At 39.9% G+C, this 19821-nt stretch overlaps 3 protein-coding genes across 4 annotated transcripts; all 3 read left to right on the forward strand.

Annotated features, from left to right (window-relative positions):
• Positions 1-473: 473 nt before the first annotated feature.
• On the forward strand, positions 474-1929 carry LOC108841095 (protein SLOW WALKER 2). Of its 2 annotated transcripts, XM_018613877.2 has the most exons (5): positions 474-538; positions 613-928; positions 1020-1168; positions 1252-1329; positions 1517-1929. In XM_018613877.2, exons 2-5 carry the CDS (start codon positions 770-772, stop codon positions 1605-1607), a joined length of 477 nt encoding a protein of 158 aa, XP_018469379.1. In that variant the 5' UTR covers positions 474-538; positions 613-769; the 3' UTR covers positions 1608-1929. The 2 variants fall into 2 exon arrangements, with proteins under 2 accessions (XP_018469379.1, XP_018469378.1); XM_018613876.2 differs by lacking the exons at positions 474-538; positions 1517-1929 and having other exon boundaries at positions 567-928; positions 1252-1504.
• Positions 1930-14417: 12488 nt separating this feature from the next.
• On the forward strand, positions 14418-15869 carry LOC130508465 (uncharacterized). Its single transcript, XM_057003991.1, has one exon. It carries the CDS (start codon positions 14418-14420, stop codon positions 15867-15869), a length of 1452 nt encoding a protein of 483 aa, XP_056859971.1.
• Positions 15870-18663: 2794 nt separating this feature from the next.
• Positions 18664-19394, forward strand: LOC108839788 (auxin-responsive protein SAUR78-like). Its single transcript, XM_018612562.2, has one exon. The coding sequence runs from the start codon at positions 18831-18833 to the stop codon at positions 19188-19190; it is 360 nt and encodes a 119-aa protein (XP_018468064.1). The 5' UTR covers positions 18664-18830; the 3' UTR covers positions 19191-19394.
• The last annotated feature ends 427 nt before the right edge of the window (positions 19395-19821 follow it).

Genomic DNA, 19821 nt, shown 5'->3' on the forward strand with positions numbered 1-19821 from the left:
TAAAAAGTTTAATTTTGGTGTTTGTGAATTTTCCCCAATGTAATCTATTGACTTGTACCCTGCTTCAAAACCTTTGAAGTTTTTTTTTGATACGTATTCCCTCAGCGGCGGGGAGGTACGCAGTTTTTCGAATCAAATTCCTAGCTCTAGTAAAATTCAAGCTGGACTTAGCAACATGACAAGCATAAGTATCTAACATGGACTGGTCCTAAAATTTTGAGTGTCATAAATAATATATTAAAACTATTTAATTTTATTTTTAGGAATTGGAGACCTGTTACACATATATTATTTTATTTTATTTTTTGAACACAAATATGTTGTGTTACACATATATTAATTTTTTTTATAATTTGAGGGTTCAAAAATCAAAGTTTCACTAGCATCCAAAACCGGTCCTGACTCAGCTGATGCTTGTGACGGGTACTTTCTCATCATCAGTGGTCACAAGCTCATATATACAACCACTGGAAGGATCCAAAGATAAAAAGAACTGTGGCCCAACCCTATGGCTAAAGCAGGGAGGCAATTTATTAAGGTCTGGGCTGATCCTCATTAGTCATGATATGACATTTTCCAACCTTTGCATTATGACTCAAGTCTGTTTTATAGGTTTTAACCACATAAGCAAATACGAAACCTGGCACAGACGACAAAGTAGCTGATAAGAAAAGTACCAACACAAAGGACACAAAAGAAGAGAAGTCCTCTGATTCACATGTTGAATTGGATTCCAGAATCCTATCAGCTCTACTGACGGATCATCCTGATGTGTTTTTTTTTGTATACATTATGTAGTTTGATGGCTTTGAGACTTTACAGTTCACCTTGTGCCTTTTTGCAGGGAGTTGACAGAGCTTTTCCGTATGTTTCCACTGACGAGGTAGGTGTTATAATTGAATCCCAGACGCCGGTGCTTTTCAAACTGGTAACTTCTAAAGCTTTTCATCATATATGTTTTGTTTCATTAGTTACAACCAAAAGGATGATAAAGAAAATGGTATATTTAATGTATGCAGGTACATTCAAAGAATTTCAACGTGGGAGTTCAATCACTGATGCTTCTTGACAAGATCTCATCCAAGAATAAGATTGTCAGTGATAGATTTTACCGTGCACTGTACTCCAAACTTCTCCTTCCCTCCACAATGAATTCTTCTAAGGCAAGGTAAACTGTGAAAGCCACTTTATTTTATGATTAATGCATTATGTATTGCCCTGTTCTTTAATTTGCGATTCTTGATTTTTCAGGCTGAAATGTTTATTTGGGCTTCTTCTCGGAGTCAGGAAAAACAATATAAAACCGCCTTCTCCAAAAGAGTCTTGCAGGTCGTTAACATGGATATATTATGAACCCATCTTTGGTCGCTCTAGTTGCGTTGATTGTAATAATAGTATGGATATCACTTCGTCCCATGCATGATGAATTAGTGATGTTAACACAAAGAGTGATGGCATTAGAACACCGTATTAAAAATTTGTGTGTTATCTCTAAAGTTTACTCTCAAATTAACAGTAACGGAGACCGTGTCAGTTGGTGGGAGCTAGTGCTTCTTTCTTCACGCGCTCACCCTTCGGTGGCTACAATGGCTGGAACTCTTCTCTAGGAACTACTATAGTTTACAACGGAAACCCTTTGAATCTATCTCTTACTACTTTCTTGGATTAATTCGTGGAGAAGAAACCAAAGTAAAACACTTGGCATGGTGTCTCCCAGATGGAACCTTCCAAGAAGGAACAAGCAGAGGTTGAAAATTTTATGAGTGTTTTAAAAATTGGTCTAGGCGTCCACCAAGTCTTCGTATTTGAACACAATAATTTTATTTAACCAACTTTTAAAGAAATGTTAGTTTAGACACTCAAAAAATCAGTCTAGATACCCGAGTAAACATTAATCTTTTTAAGATGTCCAACCTTTCTTGAATACTGCATTTTATTATCTACTCACCTGTAATGCTTTTTTTTTTTTTGAAACTGAAATTGTGAGGTTTGGTCAAGCCCATCGGACTTGTTCATCGGTTGGGCCGAGTTGCACAAGTTACGCGTGGACAACCTATGGGCCTAATCGATAAAGCCCATTAGGTTAAGTGCTGACAATATAAAGAAAGAGAGATCACGACAGGGATCTCTAAGCTAAGCTTTTGGGAGGCAGCAGCCTCAAGCATCCAGGAAGGCTTCCATGGCGTCTCTTCGAGAGATAGAGCAAGCTAGAGATGATATGTTGTTCTAGTCTTAGCTCTTAGCCATGTACTCTTGTATTATCTCTTTATACTCTCTAGGGTTTGCATACCCAGGAACAAAGAGAGTAATGATCTTGTAAACCACATCGGAGGTGTTTTCCGATACTTCATAGTGGATGTTGTGGATCCTGGATCCACCCCAGATGTAGCGTGCTGCGGCCGTGAACTGGGTTAAAAACTCTTGTGTCATGAACAAGGATTGAATCAATGGGAAAGATCAAAGGGACCAGGGGATGTTACGAATCCCCAAGGAAGTCTTGTTAGAGTTACGATTGACTCTACAAGTGGTATCAGAAGAACCACGAATTCCGCAACAAGTAGTATCAGAGCTTAGGCTCATTGATTCTTGGAGTCCACGTCTCGAGGAGGAGAGACATATGAAGCTGGTGGTCACGTGGTTTTACCCTAATCAGAGTAATACACCGAGATCAGATCAGGTCAAAGAGATTTTTGGTTTACAAGAGGAAGAAGGAAAACTGTTCGACGTTCTTCGCTGCAGTTGCACAAGTTTACGGAGGAAGGTTCACAAGTCAGTTGAATCGGTTGAGATGATTTCGATTTTATGAAATCAGGAGTTCTCTACAGTTCTCCAGGGATGCAAGAATCTGCTACTATGTGAGAAGGGTTTCAGGTTACTCACAAGTCGAGATGGTGGCAGGCTGTTAGCGTAAGAAACAGAGGTTTTCAGAGCTGTCTTCGATCTGCAGTCACAAGGAGTGTGTGACAGTCACAAGGCGTGTGTGACTATATGCATTGGAGTTTCGGATTTCTTCATATTCTGCAAGTTATTGGAGTTGAGAGCATAGTGGAGCACAAGGGGTTTTCGCACTGGTTTTGTATGGGATTGTCTGAAGATTTAGTGAGGGATTTCACGGTGTTCTTGGGTAATCTCTACATATTATATCAGTCGCAGGTGGTGTGCTAATCTATGGGGTTATTTCAGCTCGGTATCTCATGGAATTCTTGGAACTAGGGGACACCTTAGAACCTTGAATGATTTGAGTGTTTCATGTCTGTTCAGATGGTATTCTTTAGTCAGCGTGAAGGGTGTTGCAGAAGGGTTTGAAAGAGATCGACTCATGCGGGTTCGTCTATGTGTGATCATGGAAGTCTACAGTTGGGTAGAGGTTCACAGAACAAGATACCACAAGGCTGCTATTTTCAGAGGGAATGCAGTGTGATTTTCTAAGCAGATATGTGTTTGGCATAACACATAGTTTTCTGCTGGGATGGATCTGCAAGAACGAGGAATTACTTGTTCAAGGCAGAGTTCGGCTGAACAGGTGGCGGTGTCAAATCGAGATTGATTCAGGATGGAAACAAGTGTGTTTCGGGTTTTCTGCATGGGATTCAGTAGTAGTTTGTTTTGGCTTCTCAGGCATATGAGGGGAAACAAATAGGTCTACAAGGTTTCACGGTTGCAGAGGTAATGATTTGTTTGAGCAGAGGTTGAGCAGAGATTCTTTGCGTCGAAAGTCTTCTTAGCAGGTTGAGCTAAGCGGCGGGTTCTGTTGGCAACAACAGCGGTTCAGAGAGATGTTCAAGGAAAGGTGTTCATTCAGGTTGTTACAAAGGAAATTCTCAGGATGGGGAGTTTGGTGTCTACAGGCTATTGAGGTTTGTTAGGATTGAGTCAAAGAGCTTATGGTTTGAGGCAATGGTGATTCAGATTCTGCAAGAGCTTCAAATTAGCATCGACATCAGCTGGAAATTCTGGAGAAGAAGAATCAGTAGATTTGTAGTCACAATCACATGATTATTTCAGGAGTGACGAACCAATGATGATGCTAAAGGATATGGAGCATCAGAGAAGAAGCAGATGACGTTTGTATGTGGTAGACAAAGACAACGTCAGAGACAGAGGAAGAAACGTTCACAGTGGAAGATCCTAATGCACGTGATGGTTTCAGGTCTATGAAATCATGATGAGAGACTTGCAAGGGATGCAACGGTTATTTGCAAGAAAGGGAAGACTCGCGCAAGCTGCAACATAACAGCTGCACAGGTTGGCGTGTTCGTGATCAGAGTGTTGGAGATTGATTTGATTCGTCTGGGATGGAGGATATCTCAAGGGAATACAAACTCACATTAAGTCAAAGCTAGGCTTAAAGGAGAAGGAATCAAAGGTCATCAATCTCACAGGGACTGAAGGTTTTCAGAGATCACAAGGAATGTAGGATGTCTTTGCAAAAGATGATCAACGGATCTTGCAGCTGCACAGGTTGGTTGTCGTGTGACAACAATGTGACGAAACAGAGGTGATTCTGTTTTTGGGTCAGTACAAGTCAGGCTCGTGGGTGCATGAGAGGAAATGTTTTCTGGCTGGTAAAAGAAAGCCAGAGAAGTCACCAGTCAGTGTGAGAGGAATAGGTTGTACCTCCACGAAGAAGAAACTAGAGTATGGGATAAGTGTGTAAAAGCCTACACAAGGGTATGTTGGAGCAAATGGCTATTTGTGGTAATAACATGTAGAAGCTTTAGTGAGGTCGTGTGAGTGACATGAAGAAACCTAAAGGTAAAAGGCAATTCAAGGTTAGACTTTACTTGAAGATTCTGGTCAAAAGCAGAGGAAAATGCGCAGGCAGAATCATGTTGAACAGATTGTTACGACTGGTTGTTATCCTGAGGATAAAGGGTATGAGACAACAGTCATTAACACTTGTTCAAGAAGCAGAAAGTCGCTACCACAGCTAGGAGAAGCGTGTGTGAGTTATACCTTAGAGGAATCGTCATGGATGTCTGAGTCGGAAATTTCATATGAATAGACTCAGAGGAGAAGTAAAGGACACCGGTTTTGGTGTCACGACCACAGTGGTCAAGGTGGAGCTCTCGGATAAGAATTGAAGCTCAAAGGCAAAAGGAGAAATTTGCAGACTTGACCAGGTCGGAACTTCATGCTTGAACAGGTTATGGTTCGAGTATAGTTACAGCTTGAGAAATTTGTCATGGGTTCGAGTTTGACACGACAGAGCTGTAAATGGAGTATCTCAGGAGCATCACAGGCATGTATGATGAGAGATATGTTCAAAGGCCGACAAGAACATTAAACAGTTGCAGAAACTTAGTTATTGAGACATGGTAATTCTAAGGGGTTATTTGATTCAGGTGGAGCCACTGAGATTATATAAGGATTGATGCATCAGGGATATATATAATCTGATTCCAGGTGGAGTGAGTCACTGGTTTAGAAGATGTCTTGATTGGTTCAGCTGAAAGGTAGAAGTTTCGGGTTAGCAACTTTGTCAGCTCAAGGGAGTAAGAGCTGAAGGGAAAGGTTATATCCATGATAAGGGGCTCGTGGATATGTTCAGAGTGTCAAGGCCAGGAGTGTCAGGATCAGTTAACAAGTACAAGGCGCATCAGAAGGAGATTTGTAAGGGGAGTCTTACATAAGGTTATTTGTAGGCGAGACAAGTAAATCAGCATTTGTATTATGAGTACACTGCAGTGAAGTTGATACAGAGGAACACAGAGCCGAGTATGATGCAAGCAGAAACGTGGTGAGGTACTTGGTTAAACTGAAGGGAAGTAAGTATCAAGAGATACTGAAATATTGAGCAGTGAAGATGAAGAATGGTGAGATGAAGCAAAGTAAGAAACTGTTAGAAGACATTGCAGGTATTGCAGGGAAGTGTCTTACAGTTTGTCCATCTCAGGAAGGGTAAGACTTGTTCTCCACAAGCAGGTTCATCTTAAGCTCAAGTCATGGAACTGAAAGAAGCTTTATGAAAGTCTAAATGCAAGGAAAAACCGATTGCATTTAAGGGAACAGAACAAGTGTAGTTCTGGATATATGGTCGCATCACAAGGAGTACTGAGGAAGTGTCCTCAAGGAAGTCCATTGGCTAATGGCAGGATCAATGACTAACAGGCGTGCTCAAGTCGTTGATGGTGATGCACAGGTTTCGGTATATTGGAGACATCTCAGTACAAGAAAGGTATTAAGGAAAGGAACTCACAGCTGAGTACAAGAGGGATATCAGAGATTCTAGATAAGATATCACATGCAGCTCGTGAGGAGAGCCAAGGCGTATCATGGATTGGATGGTATGAGGCTCAGTTCATTTAACTAGCAGTGGGGTCTAAATCTGTTAGTGGGGTTCTGTTGTTGCAGAACAGGTTGATCAGATGGTGGAGCAAAGATGTTTGTGTCGAAAGTCTTCCTAATCAGGTGGTGTTAGGCGGCGTGTCCTGCTTGTGCAGCGGTACAAAGTGATGCTCAAGTGCAGTCTGTTCAAGAACATTAAGTGTAAGTCAAAGCTGTTTCAGAGATATGGAACATGAGTGACTTCAAGGTTTGCGGTTGATTCAAGGAGAATTATGTGGTAGTATATTATGTTAACAACATGAAGGGTGAACCAAGGTTGTGTCGAAAGTCTGTCCAGCAGTGATGGTTGGATGGCGGGTCCTGTTCAGAGCAACAGCGGTACAAAACGTGTTCAAGGCTGGAGTATTTAAACAAGTAGAGAATCAAATGTTGTTTCAGGTTTGAAGCATATATGGTTCAAAGGTAGCTGCACAGAATTCAAGTAATTTGGTTCAAGGCTCAATGCGCATGAGTGGAATCAGAAGTTCAAGGAGGAAATCAACTTGCAGAAAGATGTTCAGGTTTCTGTTCAAGCACTTGAACAGGTTCGTGATTTTTGACAGCAAGGCTTTGTTGTTGATAAGTTCACGAGGAGTAAGATATGAAGTAACACGATTTCAATGAGGAGTTGAGCTTGACACTTGGAGTGTAACAGCTGGATTAGCAACTCAAGACTATGGATGAAGGTTTCAAGAAGATCATGAAGGGACTTCAAGCTAAGCTCAAGGTGGAGTTGAGAGAAGTGAGAAGAGATAAGAGAAGACAAGGAAATGCAGAAGCTTCCATGGCGTCTCTTAGAGAGATAGAGCAAGCTAGAGATGATATGTTGTTCTAGTCTTAGCTCTTAGCCATGTACTTTTGTATTATCTCTTTATACTCTCTAGGATTTGCATACCCAGGAACAGAGAGAGTAATGATCTTGTAAACCACATCGGAGATGTTTTCCGATACTTCATAGTGGATGTTGTGGATCCTGGATCCACCCCAGATGTAGCGTGCTGCGGCCGTGAACTGGGTTAAAAACTCTTGTGTCATGAACAAGGATTGAATCAATGGGAAAGATCAAAAGGACCAGGGGATATTACGAATCCCCATGGAAGTCTTGTTAGAGTTACGATTGACTCTACAAGTGGTATCAGAAGAACCACGAATTCCGCAACAGAAATAATATGTAATGCTTTTCTTCTTCTTCTTCATGTGCAGCTTGAAGATTATCAAGTTAGCAGAAGAAGATGTGTCTCCTGGAGATCCAGTCTTCCACAATTTCTATGTGAACAAGATGAGTAGTACAAAGCAATCAAAGAAGAAGCTGCTGAAGAACTTTACGATGTGAATGACGATGGTGATGGTGGAGGAAACTACGATAGTGATGTTTAAGACGAGGCTGGTGATGAGAGTGACAATGAGGGGATTGAGAATATGTTGGAGAAGCTGTGGAAGAAGAGGGTGCTGAATATAATATGGCTATGATGATCAAGGATAAAGTAGTGGGTGATGATGATGATGATGATGATGATGATGACGATGATGATGTGGCGGATGCGAGTGATGCAGAGATCGATATGCTTGATGATGATGATGGTGGTGGTGATGATCTTGGTGATAACAAGACAAAGAAAGAACAAAGAAAACCGAAATCTCCATTTGCGAGTCTTGAAGAGTACAAAGTCTAAAAGAAAAGTAACATCAGAGACGAGAATGAAAAAAAAAAGACCAAAACATCAGATTAGAAAAGTTTCAATTGGCGTTAGTAGCTTGAAACAGAAAAAGCAAGACTCCTTGCTTGCTATTCAAGGCTTATTGTGTTCGTCTGAGTATTGAACTGAAACGTTGGAGATAATTACTCCAATTTTGTGCTGTGTTGTATTTTATTTTCTTCTATTTTAAGTTCTAATAATATTTAAAAGAAAATTTGTACAATTTAATTTAATAACTTTTAGTTGAAACCATTTTTAAAATTATCTTTATATACCCACAAATGTTTTATCAACTTGGGGTTGTTTTTTATTTTGAGAAATTGCCAAAAATACCATTTTCATAGTACCACTTTTCATGTTTACACTAACCACTTTTACCACTACTTTTAATGAAGGGTTTAGATTTGAAGGTTTAGGATTTAGGGTTAAGATTTGATGTTTTAGGGTTTAAGGTATATAGTTTAGGGTTTAGAGTTGAGGATTTAGGGTTTAGAGTTGAAGATTTAGGGTTTATAGTTTAGACTTTAGGGTTTAGGGTTTAGGATATTGAATTTAGGGTATATAGTTTAGGGTTTAGGGTTTAGAGTTGAAGATTTTGGGTTTAGGGTTTAGAATTGGAAGTCTATGATTTAGAATTTGGGATTAGAATTTTGAAAAGCATATAAAAACAAAGATATAAGAGTTTTTACCATTTTAATAAATAAGGTATTTTTGAAAATGTGTCTTTAGTGGTGGTAAAGATGAATAATGGTACCTTGAAAGTGGTATTTTTGAAAATTCCCCTTTTATTTATTTATATTTACATACAAAAGTTAACTTTTGATGCAGTTTCCCCTTTGTATAAGCAGGCGTGCGAGTTCAAGTTGATATAGAAGTAATTGGTGGTTAGTTAAATCATCTTAGATCTTTAATTGAGTGGTAATGATTAAGACATGCTTAGATCAAGTCTAACCTTAAAATCCTACTGTTTGGGAAAGAAGCTAGCCCATCTTATTTAAAGTTTTTCCAAACCTAAACTCATCATCAAAAGTAGAAATTAAAACATTGCAAACCTATAAAAGTATATATTATGGGTCAAATTAATATATAAACCAGTAGACTTTCATACTAATCTATTAATGTATATCATAATATACATTTATATTCGGCGACAACTACGACTACTGGTTAACATCAGAATAGTTGGGTTTGCAAATGTTTTAGTTTACACTCTCCAGACATGTAATAAATGTAAGAAATACAGATTACTATATTTAGACCAAGTTTAGAAAAAACCCGAAAAAAAAGTGAGCGCCGCCTAGGGTTTTGACGACTCCAAAGGCGATTTTGGATCCTAAGGCGTAACCGAGCAAGAAGAAGAGGGAGGGAGACTATCGAACACTCCTCCCTCACCTACACGGCGTCCTGTATCACATACAGTGCAGCAGTTGTCTCGTTTCCACCCCCGTGGTGTGTTTCTCTCTGGTTTTCGCTTTGCGTGAGGCCCAAGATCTATTACTACGATCAGAATAGGGTAACGACAACTCTGATACGAATGAATCGCTCTTACGGAAACAGAGATCGAGGAGAGGACTCGAGGGAATGGAGAAGGAGACCTGAGAAGAAAAAAGAGGATGAGATCATACCGATTCCAGACTTTGACTACTCAGATCTCGTTGAAAAATACAAACTTACTCTGGTGGGACGTATGTTCCATGTGGACGGACGTAGCGTTGATGCGTTGATTAAGCATATGCCCAAAAGACATATTTGGGACGTGGAAGGCAAGGTCAAAGGAACAAACCTAGGCAATAACAAATTTCAATTTGATTTCAATACTGAGCAAGATTTGCAGAAGGTGCTACAAAGAAGACCTTGTCACTTCAACAGATGGAGTTTCTCACTAGAAAGATGGGAACCAACGATCCGAGAGGATTTCCCAAACATGATGCTGTTCTGGATAAGTGTCGAAGGGGTTCCTATTCACTACAAGAAGGACGAAACATTCAGAGGCATTGGATTAGCATTGGGTCTAGTTGACAAGGTGGATGTGGATAGGGGAAGAGTTCGTGTTTATGTTAATGCGGACGAACCCCTACAATTTGAGCGCAGAGCTGGATTTAAGAATGGGGATGTTATCAAAGTTGCACTGAAATATGAAGACCTCCATAGACACTGCTACACCTGTAATAGGATATCCCATGAAGAAGGAACATGCCCAGAATTGATAGAAGAACAAAGAGAAAGAAACAGACTAGCTAGGATCGCACAACAGGAGAGGGAGGAAAAGGCGACTAGAGAAGCTTTCTCTTTACCACAAAAGATGGGAGCTAACCGTGGGGGGATGCAGGCACAGAGATCAGCGTCGGCACAGAGCCATGGAAGATATGATGTTCGCGAAAGAAGAGAGCATGAAGGAGCATACCACAAAAGCTCGCCTTCAAATGGAGCTAAGAGGGAAGGAGACCTTAGGCAGAGAATCTCTGAGAGGAGAGACAGTAAGAATGTCTGGGCAAGATTAGACAACTCTAAAGATTCAAAATATCCCCGTGATCGGGAGAGGTACCACCCTTATCACCGTTCTATCGAGCGAAACGTTCCTGACCATCGCAACTTCAAAAACAGAGGAACAGAAGGACCGAGATTTGAAATCAATTCAGGATCGTCACACTGGAATGCCGCGGATACAAGGAGAGCTGCAGCACAAAGAGATTATCAGAGCATAAGTAGAAGAAGTAGCTCACACAGACGTGGCTCCCCTGATTCTCAAAGAACCATAACAGCGCCATATGAGACCCATCGAGGAGGAGGAGGAAATAGAGAACAATACCGCAGATCCCCTGGTCGCTCAAACCAAGAATGGAGGCCATTAAGACACAGCTCTGCAGGGGAAGGTAAGGAAAGAACAGAAAAAGAAATAAGTGAAGAGCAAACAGAAGGGGAGAGAAGAAGGGCATTGAAAGGGAAAGCAATTGTGCAGGAGACGTCAGGAGAAAACCTGATCAACACAAGCGGGAGGGGAAAGCTTGTTATCAGAGATCCGATCCCCAGGGAACAGCAGGAAGAACATAACACTCAGGAGAATCCCATCGACAAGCAAGTAAGGAACGAAGGCCAGGAGCTGAATAAAATCATGAGGGATAATGGTACAGATATGGAGGACCTGGAGATAGAAGAAAACCCGGTAGTGGATGACGAGGAGCTAGTTGACGATGGCACTTTCGAAAAAATGGTGGAACAATTTACTGAGCCTGAGTTTAATCCCTTGGAGGATGAGGAGATGCTTAACATAGATGAGGTGGATGATCTGATGGAGGAGGAACAAGAAATAGAAAAAGCCCGCCTAGAGAAGGAGAAACTGGATGCTCAAGCTAAACTGATAAAGACAAATGCAAGCCTTCCACCGAAACAAACAGGAAAGGAGGATAGCACGCTTGGTGAGAAAGAAACAGTGAGGCCTCCAAGTAGCAAGATGCGCCTACCTACAGGTGCAAGGGAAGATAGGCAGGCACGACTGATCCCTCTAGAGAAGAAGAAACGGGCCCCAGCAAGCCCAGATATGAAGGGAGGAGCGGCATCTAGGAAGCTCGCGGCTCTTGGAAGATCCTCCCCAAGAAGTAAGACGATGAAACAGACTCGTGCTACACAGAGTCGTACTCCATCACATGTCCCTCCCAATGAGGTGTATCCTTCTGCCTTGAAAGGTAGAAAACCCAGTGCAACCGGTTCGGTGGTGTCCCAGAAACCACCCAGTAAGCGTATATGAATACAATTGCCTGGAACTGTCAAGGGGCCGCTGCCTACTTGACCAAGCAGCACCTACGGGAACTGTTACGCTGTTTTAATCCAAGTTTTCTTTTCCTTTCAGAAACAAAAAATTCTTTTTCTTTTATGCAAGACTTACAATTTGAGTTTGGTTATGATAATTTATTTACCGTGGAGCCTTCGGGTAAAAGCGGTGGTTTGGCTTTGTTTTACATGAATGACTCGGATGCGCAGATTATTTATTCGAACGACAGAATGATCGATGTCGAAGCGCAGCTAGAAGGAAACAAAGTGTACATTACTTTTGTCTATGGAGATCCGGTAGTCGCGTACCGAGATAATGTATGGGAAAGGCTCACGAGAATGGGCACAGCAAGATCAGGAGCATGGATGATGATAGGGGACTTCAATGAGATAACAAACAATACAGAAAAGAAAGGAGGACGTAAAAGAGCAGAGACATCATTTATCCCTTTCAAGACAATGCTTGCTAACTGTGGTATGATAGATTTCCCATACAAAGGAAATGCAATGTCCTGGGCCGGTAGGAGGAAGAACGGCCGTATCCAATGCCGTCTAGACCGAGCGGTAGGCAACGAAGACTGGCATGAAATTTTTTCCCACACTAATGTGGAGTATCTATTGAGATGGGGTTCTGATCATCGGCCGGTTCTGGCTCGAATACAGTCTCGAGAGACTAGACCAAGGAGAAATTTCCGGTTCGACAAGAGATGGTTTGGTAAGCAGGGGTTCGGTGAAGCGGTCAAAGAAGGCTGGGGACGAAGGCCATACGCACAACAAGGCGACCTGGTAGAGAAAATAACCCGATGCAGAAAATCTATCTCGGCTTGGAAAAAGAGCAACCCATCAAATAATGTCAAGCTCATCGAACAGCTCAAAGAAAAAATTGATCAAGCACAAAACGATGATAGCTTATCGGCGGAAGCAGAATTGGAGCTCAAGTGGCAGCTGTGTGCTGCATATAGAGAGGAGGAGATATACTGGCGACAAAAGAGCAGAGCCATATGGCTAAAAGAAGGTGACCGGAACACGAGATATTTCCATGCGAAGACAAAACAAAGGAGAGCGCGCAACAGAATCACGAAGCTTAAAAACTCTATGGGCGTATGGGTGGAAACAGAGGAGGGCATAGAGAAAGTAGCAGTAGAGTATTTTCAGGATCTATTTGAAACCACTAGTCCTGATGAGTTTGAAGAATGTATCCGGTGTGTTACCGAGACAGTTACGGAGGATATGAACGCGACATTAACAGCACCAGTCTCCGATACAGAGATTCGAGACGCAGTCTTCTCGATCAATCCTGACAAAGCGCCGGGGCCTGATGGCATGACTAGCCTCTTTTATCAACGCTTCTGGAAACTTGTTGGCCCAGACGTTATAAAGATGGTTCGCAGCTTCTTTGAGACGGGAGAACTGGACGAGCGTGTAAACCAGACAAATATATGCTTAATACCGAAGACGGAGAGACCAGTTTCTATGACGGAATTTCGGCCTATCAGCCTATGCAACGTCAGTTATAAAATTATATCTAAGATCCTCTCTGGCCGGCTGAAGAAGATTTTACCGAATCTCATCTCTGAAACACAATCAGCCTTTGTGGCTCGACGTTTGATTACAGATAACATCCTTGTGGCGCAAGAGATGTTCCATGCTCTTCGTACCAACCAAAGCTGCAAATCTAAATTTATGGCTATCAAGACAGACATGAGTAAAGCCTACGATAGAGTGGAATGGAATTTTTTGAGAGCTTTGATGGAAAAGATGGGGTTTGATGATAAATGGATACATTTGATTATGAGCTGTGTATCTTCAGTATCGTACAAGGTACTGATAAATGGGGATGCTAAAGGCAGCATTATACCTTCCCGGGGCCTCCGGCAGGGCGATCCTCTATCGCCATTTCTATTTATCCTCTGCACCGAGGTATTAATCTCACAGATCCGAGAAGCAGAGAGAACAAAGAAGATCACGGGCTTGAAGATTGCTAGAGCATGCCCGGAGGTCTCTCATCTACTGTTCGCTGACGATAGTCTCTTCTTTTGCAAAGCAGAGCCAAGTCAGTGTCAAGAACTGATGAGAATCATCGACGTCTATGGTTATGCCTCAGGACAACAACTGAATAAACAAAAGTCTTCAGTTATGTTCGGTTCTAAGGTCATAGCGTCCAAAAAACAAAACCTGAGAAGGTTAATTGGAATCAACAAAGAAGGAGGGATGGGCATGTATCTTGGGATGCCCGAGAAAATCTGCGGATCAAAGAAACAAGTTTTTGCATATGTACAAGACCGACTGAATGCAAGAGTCAACTCGTGGGAGGCAAAACTTTTGTCTAAAGGAGGCAAAGAGGTACAAATAAAATCGGTAGCACAAGCTGTTCCGACCTATACAATGTCTTGTTACCTTCTCCCGAAAGAGTCTCATAAAAACTTAACGGGAGCTGTATCAAGATTCTGGTGGAGTACCAAAGGGAATAATAGAGGCTTACATTGGGTAGCATGGGACAAAATTTGTGTACCTCAGGAGGAAGGGGGACTGGGCTTTAGAGACTCCCGAGACTTCAATCTTGCATTACTTGCAAAACAGGTCTGGCGCCTACTTATTTATCCTGAATCGCTCCTTGCCCGAGTGATGAAAGGACGATACTATAGACATTCAAACCCACTAAATGTTGGAAAGGCGAATAATCCTTCCTATGGATGGACAAGCTTGTGGACGGCCCGCTCGGTGTTGCAGGCTGAACTGGTGCGCACCATTGGAGATGGAGCTGACACGAGAGTGTGGGAAGACTGCTGGATCCCTGAAGATAAGGCGAGACCAGCAATCCCGTTGGGACCTAACGTAGACAGAGACTTGCACGTTCATCATCTCATCGTACATGAAACTATGTGCTGGAACGAGCCACTGATTCGCGAGTTGGTGGCACCCGAAGACGTCACAAAGATCACTGCGCTCTCACCTAGTAGACTGAGACGTAAAGATGGGTACGTGTGGAAACACACGAAGTCAGGTGCCTACACTGTTCGCTCAGGATACGAGTTGGTGAACAAAAAAAGGAGAGAGATTCAAGCGCAACCCGTTGAAGAACCGAGTACTACAAGTCTGAAGAAGGAAATCTGGTCCTTAAAGACTACAAGGAAAATTAAACACTTTCTATGGCAATCTTTATCAGGCTTTGTAACCTCAGCAAGCAAACTTTATGAACGTCATTGTGCAACAGATAAGACCTGTACTCGATGTGGAGCAGAGGACGAAACAATTAATCACATCCTGTTTGAATGTCCGCCAGCTCGGCAGTGTTGGGCTCTGTCGGATATTCCAAACCCTCCGGGCTTATTCCCGTGTATGGCGCTGTTCTCCAACATTGATCACCTCTTATGGAGGGCCAAGGAACACGGAGTACCAAAGGAGATTCTCGAACCGTTCCCGTGGATACTATGGTTCTTATGGAAGAGCAGAAACAATTTCATCTTTAATGGAATTGACACCCCGCCACATGAAACGCTCCAATTAGCGACAGCAGAAGCACAGAGCTGGAAGGTGGCACAAATAACTCCAGTCATTGCGATGGAAATTGACGGAGACGAGAACAGTGAAGAAAGAGAGGAAGAACCGACTCGGGAGATAGGGGCGATAAGATGTCAGGTCGATGCCTCTTGGACGCATAAAGACAAGACGACGGGGCTCGGATTCGTACTATGGGAAGGAGATCAGAGAGCTCTGGTGGGGCTGAGGAACGGACTCATGACAGCATCCCCACTTCACGCGGAAGCGCAAGCACTCAGCTGGGCAATGAAGATGATAAGACAAAAAGGCTTCCGGTCAGTTCAGTTTGAAACTGATTGCGCGCAACTACTGAAGCTCGTTCAGAAACTGGAGGAATGGCCATCCATGGTGAAAGAAGTGGAAGATATTGAACTTTCTTCTTATAACTTTGATCTTTTTTCTACTTTGTATACCCCGCGTGGGAAGAACCAGATAGCCGACTGTCTTGCAAAAGCAGCTCGAGCTCGTTGTGATACCTTTTCGCATGTTAGCGATGATACTCCTGTTTGGTTTTCGATAGCCAGCATAGCGGAGTGATAGTAATAAAATTCTTTGGCCGTCAAAAAAAAAAAAAAGACCAAGTTTAGAAAAATGAAGTAGATTAGTTATATCAACAACGCCATACCAGCTGGCTTGTCTCTGCTTTTTAATTATGGACTCTAGTTTAAGATATGATCCAAGTATTTCTCCTAAATAAGTTTCTAACCTTTTTAGTAATATATTTAAATCTCAAGACAAAGAAAATTGTTAAAGTATTTACCTTAGAATATTTGAGTAATATTTATATGAATTATGACGCTAGCTACTTTTTGTTTGAATTAGCATACCTAGATTTAAGCAAATCATTACAATAATTAAGAATCGGAAGTCATTAGTATTCAAGAGTTCAGGTTGTTTGTCTATTTCATGTAATGTATGTTCGTGTCATTTTCTTTCTTAGTCTCCTTTCTCAATCTTCAATAAGTTCACTCCTTAAACAAAAACATACTTAAAAAAAAATCTCCCTTGATCAGATTATTAGGCCTAGCTTAATGTCTACATAACATAAGTATATGACATTGGACAGTTATCTAATAAGTATATATTCTCGACCATTTATAAAAAAAAATAGTATTTAAAATTCCTTGAGCGATTAGCTTACCATCCACAACTTTTTCCCTTCGATAAAGACAGACAGATAAGGTACTAAGGTCTTCTCTACCTAATTTCACAGAAATACCAAACTAACTAATTTAAAAATAATTTAAAGCACATTTGAATATTTGATACAATGAGTACTATACTATATATTTAAAACTGAAAATATGCCTTCGCACTGAGGATTGTATTTTGCCAAAAAAAAAAAATCAAATGTCAATGGTGGTTGCATCTGTCATATGAAAATAATATTTTTTTTTCATCAAATACACAGACTCATATAGACTCTGCACACCAAACTGGTAGCTCTGCATCCATGTGAACGACGAAAGACGATTGTTGTCTGGCACTATGTGCTAAACGATCCGCCCTTAAATTCTCCGTTCGTGGTACATTCAATGAAAATAGTATTCAATGAACTTTATTTTTACTTAACTAGAATCTTTTATTCTTTTCCATTTTAGTTTATATGTCGGTCTGTATTTTTTAATATATTAAAAATATTAAATATTTTGTTTTATTCCTACTAATACAGTGTTAATTTTAAAATTTGACAATTAATCTGAAACGAAAAGAATATATTTATTTACATGACTTTCCGATTCCTCGATGGATTTACGGTTTCTAAAATATAGATATAAAGTATGTTTAGTTCATACAAATAAATAAATAAATTTAGTCGGTGGATGAGGATTATATTTGCTTGTTTTGGTATATATGAACGACAAACAATAAGTATTATCGGGTAATATTCAGCAAAATTGAGGACAGGATGTAATCGTTATCTAAAAGATATCACTCTTTGTCCGATCATTAGACAACAACACGCAATGAGAGGTTGCCTACCATATACACACGTATACGTACATACCTACAGACTTATTATATTTAAAGTATACAACAAATAAAGATAAACATGTGTATCTTTATCAAATACAAATATGGTTATGACGAGTGTCATCTATATAGACAAAACAAAAATGTCGTTGCTAAGAAAATACTATACATATAATGCAATAGTTTTTCGGGGAATTTATTTCCTGTTAATATAGTATATAGAGTATAGACTAATTATAATATATTCTTCTTAAATTATATTAAATATATATCGTTAGTGTTTTATTCATGTGGGTGATTTATGTATTTGGATTTTTAGAAAACTTATATACCAATCCTATAATTTTCTTTTTTTTACCAATCCTATAATATTATGTTAGATAAGTATCGTTGGAATTGTTAAAGCTCATGTCCAACTCTTTATTATTCGATTATTACGATATTATCTACTTTGGACTTTAGAGGCTGGTCCGCATGGTTTTACTTTTGGTTTCCTTTCTAAAAGGCCTCGTACTAATTAGAGTTGAATTTCTCTTTATATATTAGACACTCCTTATCTAATTCTCCAATGTGGGACTTAGATTGCATATTATATTCTTCCCATCAAACTAAGGATCACATTCATCTCCAATGTGGGATTTCTCTTTAACATCTCGTTCCTTTGAAAATATTTTCCCACAACATCACAGGTTCCATGATCTTGTGACGTTTCTGCAAACAGACATTCTTTTTCTTTTTCTACCTGTTCTTACTTAAAGGATATTTTGGTTTTTTGCATCTCTTTGTCAAACCGCTCTAATACCAATTGTTGGAATTGTTAAAGCCCATGTCCAACTCTTTATTATCTGAGTAGTACGATATTGTCCACTTTAGGCCTTAGAGGCTGGCCCGCATGATTTTACTTTTGGTTTCCTTTTCAAAAAGCTTTGTACTAATTAGAGTTGAATTTCTCTTTATATATTAGACACTCCTTATCTAATTCTCCAATGTGGGACTTAGATTATATCTCACAAGTATTATTACTCGTATGATAGATGATTATATTATATTATTCATGTTATCAGTTTAACTTAATTTATTTTAACTGAAATGTAATATATATAGCATAACAATAAAATAATTACCGTGCCAAAAAAATTATCATGGAACTATAGTTTTACAAAATTAATTTATGTAAAATTAAAAATGCGGTTATAAAGATATAAAAGGAAAAAAAAAGGAAAAACAATGGGCAAAGAAGATGCTACTAGTTTTGCCATTTATGTCCTCATCTCTTAGCTGTTATGCATCAATCGGTGGGTCATGCAATGCACCTATGCGTTTCTCTATCTCACTCGATATATATGCACGAACCTTCATTGTTCTTTCCTCCCAAGAACATCTCAAAACATTTTCTATTCTTCATTCAATATTTTGACCCACACACACTTATATAATCACATATATCCTCATAAACCCTAAACCCTACCTAGTTTCAACAACTCTCTTGTTGCAAATCCAAGAAAAAGGTTAGTTTCATAAGTAATGGCCAAAGTCGGGAAGCTGACAAAGCTCAAGTCGGCGATAAAGAAATGGCCGTCCTTCGCCAAGAACCACCACCACTCATCCTCCTCCTCAGCTGCCGTCTCCGATGAGCTATCAGAGGACAACAATCTCCATGTTGTTTATGTTGGTCAGACTCGAAGACCTTACATGCTTAGACCCGACATCATCTCTCACCCACTCTTCCAAGAACTCGTGGATCGGTCTTCTACGTCCGTTGAACAAGATCGTGAGATTGTTGTAGCTTGTGAAGTTGTTTTGTTCGAGCACTTGTTGTGGATGCTCAAGACTGGTCAAGAAGGAGGATCCGTTGAAGAATTGGCTGAGTTCTATACTTATTGACATCGACCAATTGATTTTTACACATTTGTTTCAAATAATATATACTTTCGTTGTTGTTATTTTTGTTTGTTCCTGCTGATTTGTAATTCGATTCGATGCGGTGTGTGATTCCAACGAGATCACGTAAGCCATGTCATTTTGCTTCTGTTTTTCTCGAGCAAGTTTATTATATATGATGATGATCATTTACGACCAACAAAATAATTATTTTCTCTTAACAACAATCTCGTATATTTGCTTCTAATTAAGTGTATATATATTGCTCTTAGTTGTAATAAACAACTAAAATAATAAGATAATTTTAGAGAAACTGATATGTGGTCGCCTTTATTTCTACTATTTATTTCATTGTGGCTGTTTGTTTTTCTAGTTTTGTTACTGAATCTTTCTCCATGAGTCATGAGTCTCATGACATAATAAAAATGACTTTAATGAATAATGATGTTTGAAATTGCTTGATTTAATAATAAATTAACAAGAAAATGATTGAATATGATGAAAAATGTAATTAATGATTATCAGTTGATCTTTATTTCTTTTAAAAGATACTTCTATCAATGATTTATATCATTTATTTTTTATCGAATTTTTTATCATTGATATTCATAGTGTTTTGTGTACAATCAGGGAC

The sequence above is a fragment of the Raphanus sativus genome, chromosome 2, assembly GCF_000801105.2.
Source record: "Raphanus sativus cultivar WK10039 chromosome 2, ASM80110v3, whole genome shotgun sequence".
NCBI lineage: Eukaryota > Viridiplantae > Streptophyta > Magnoliopsida > Brassicales > Brassicaceae > Raphanus > Raphanus sativus.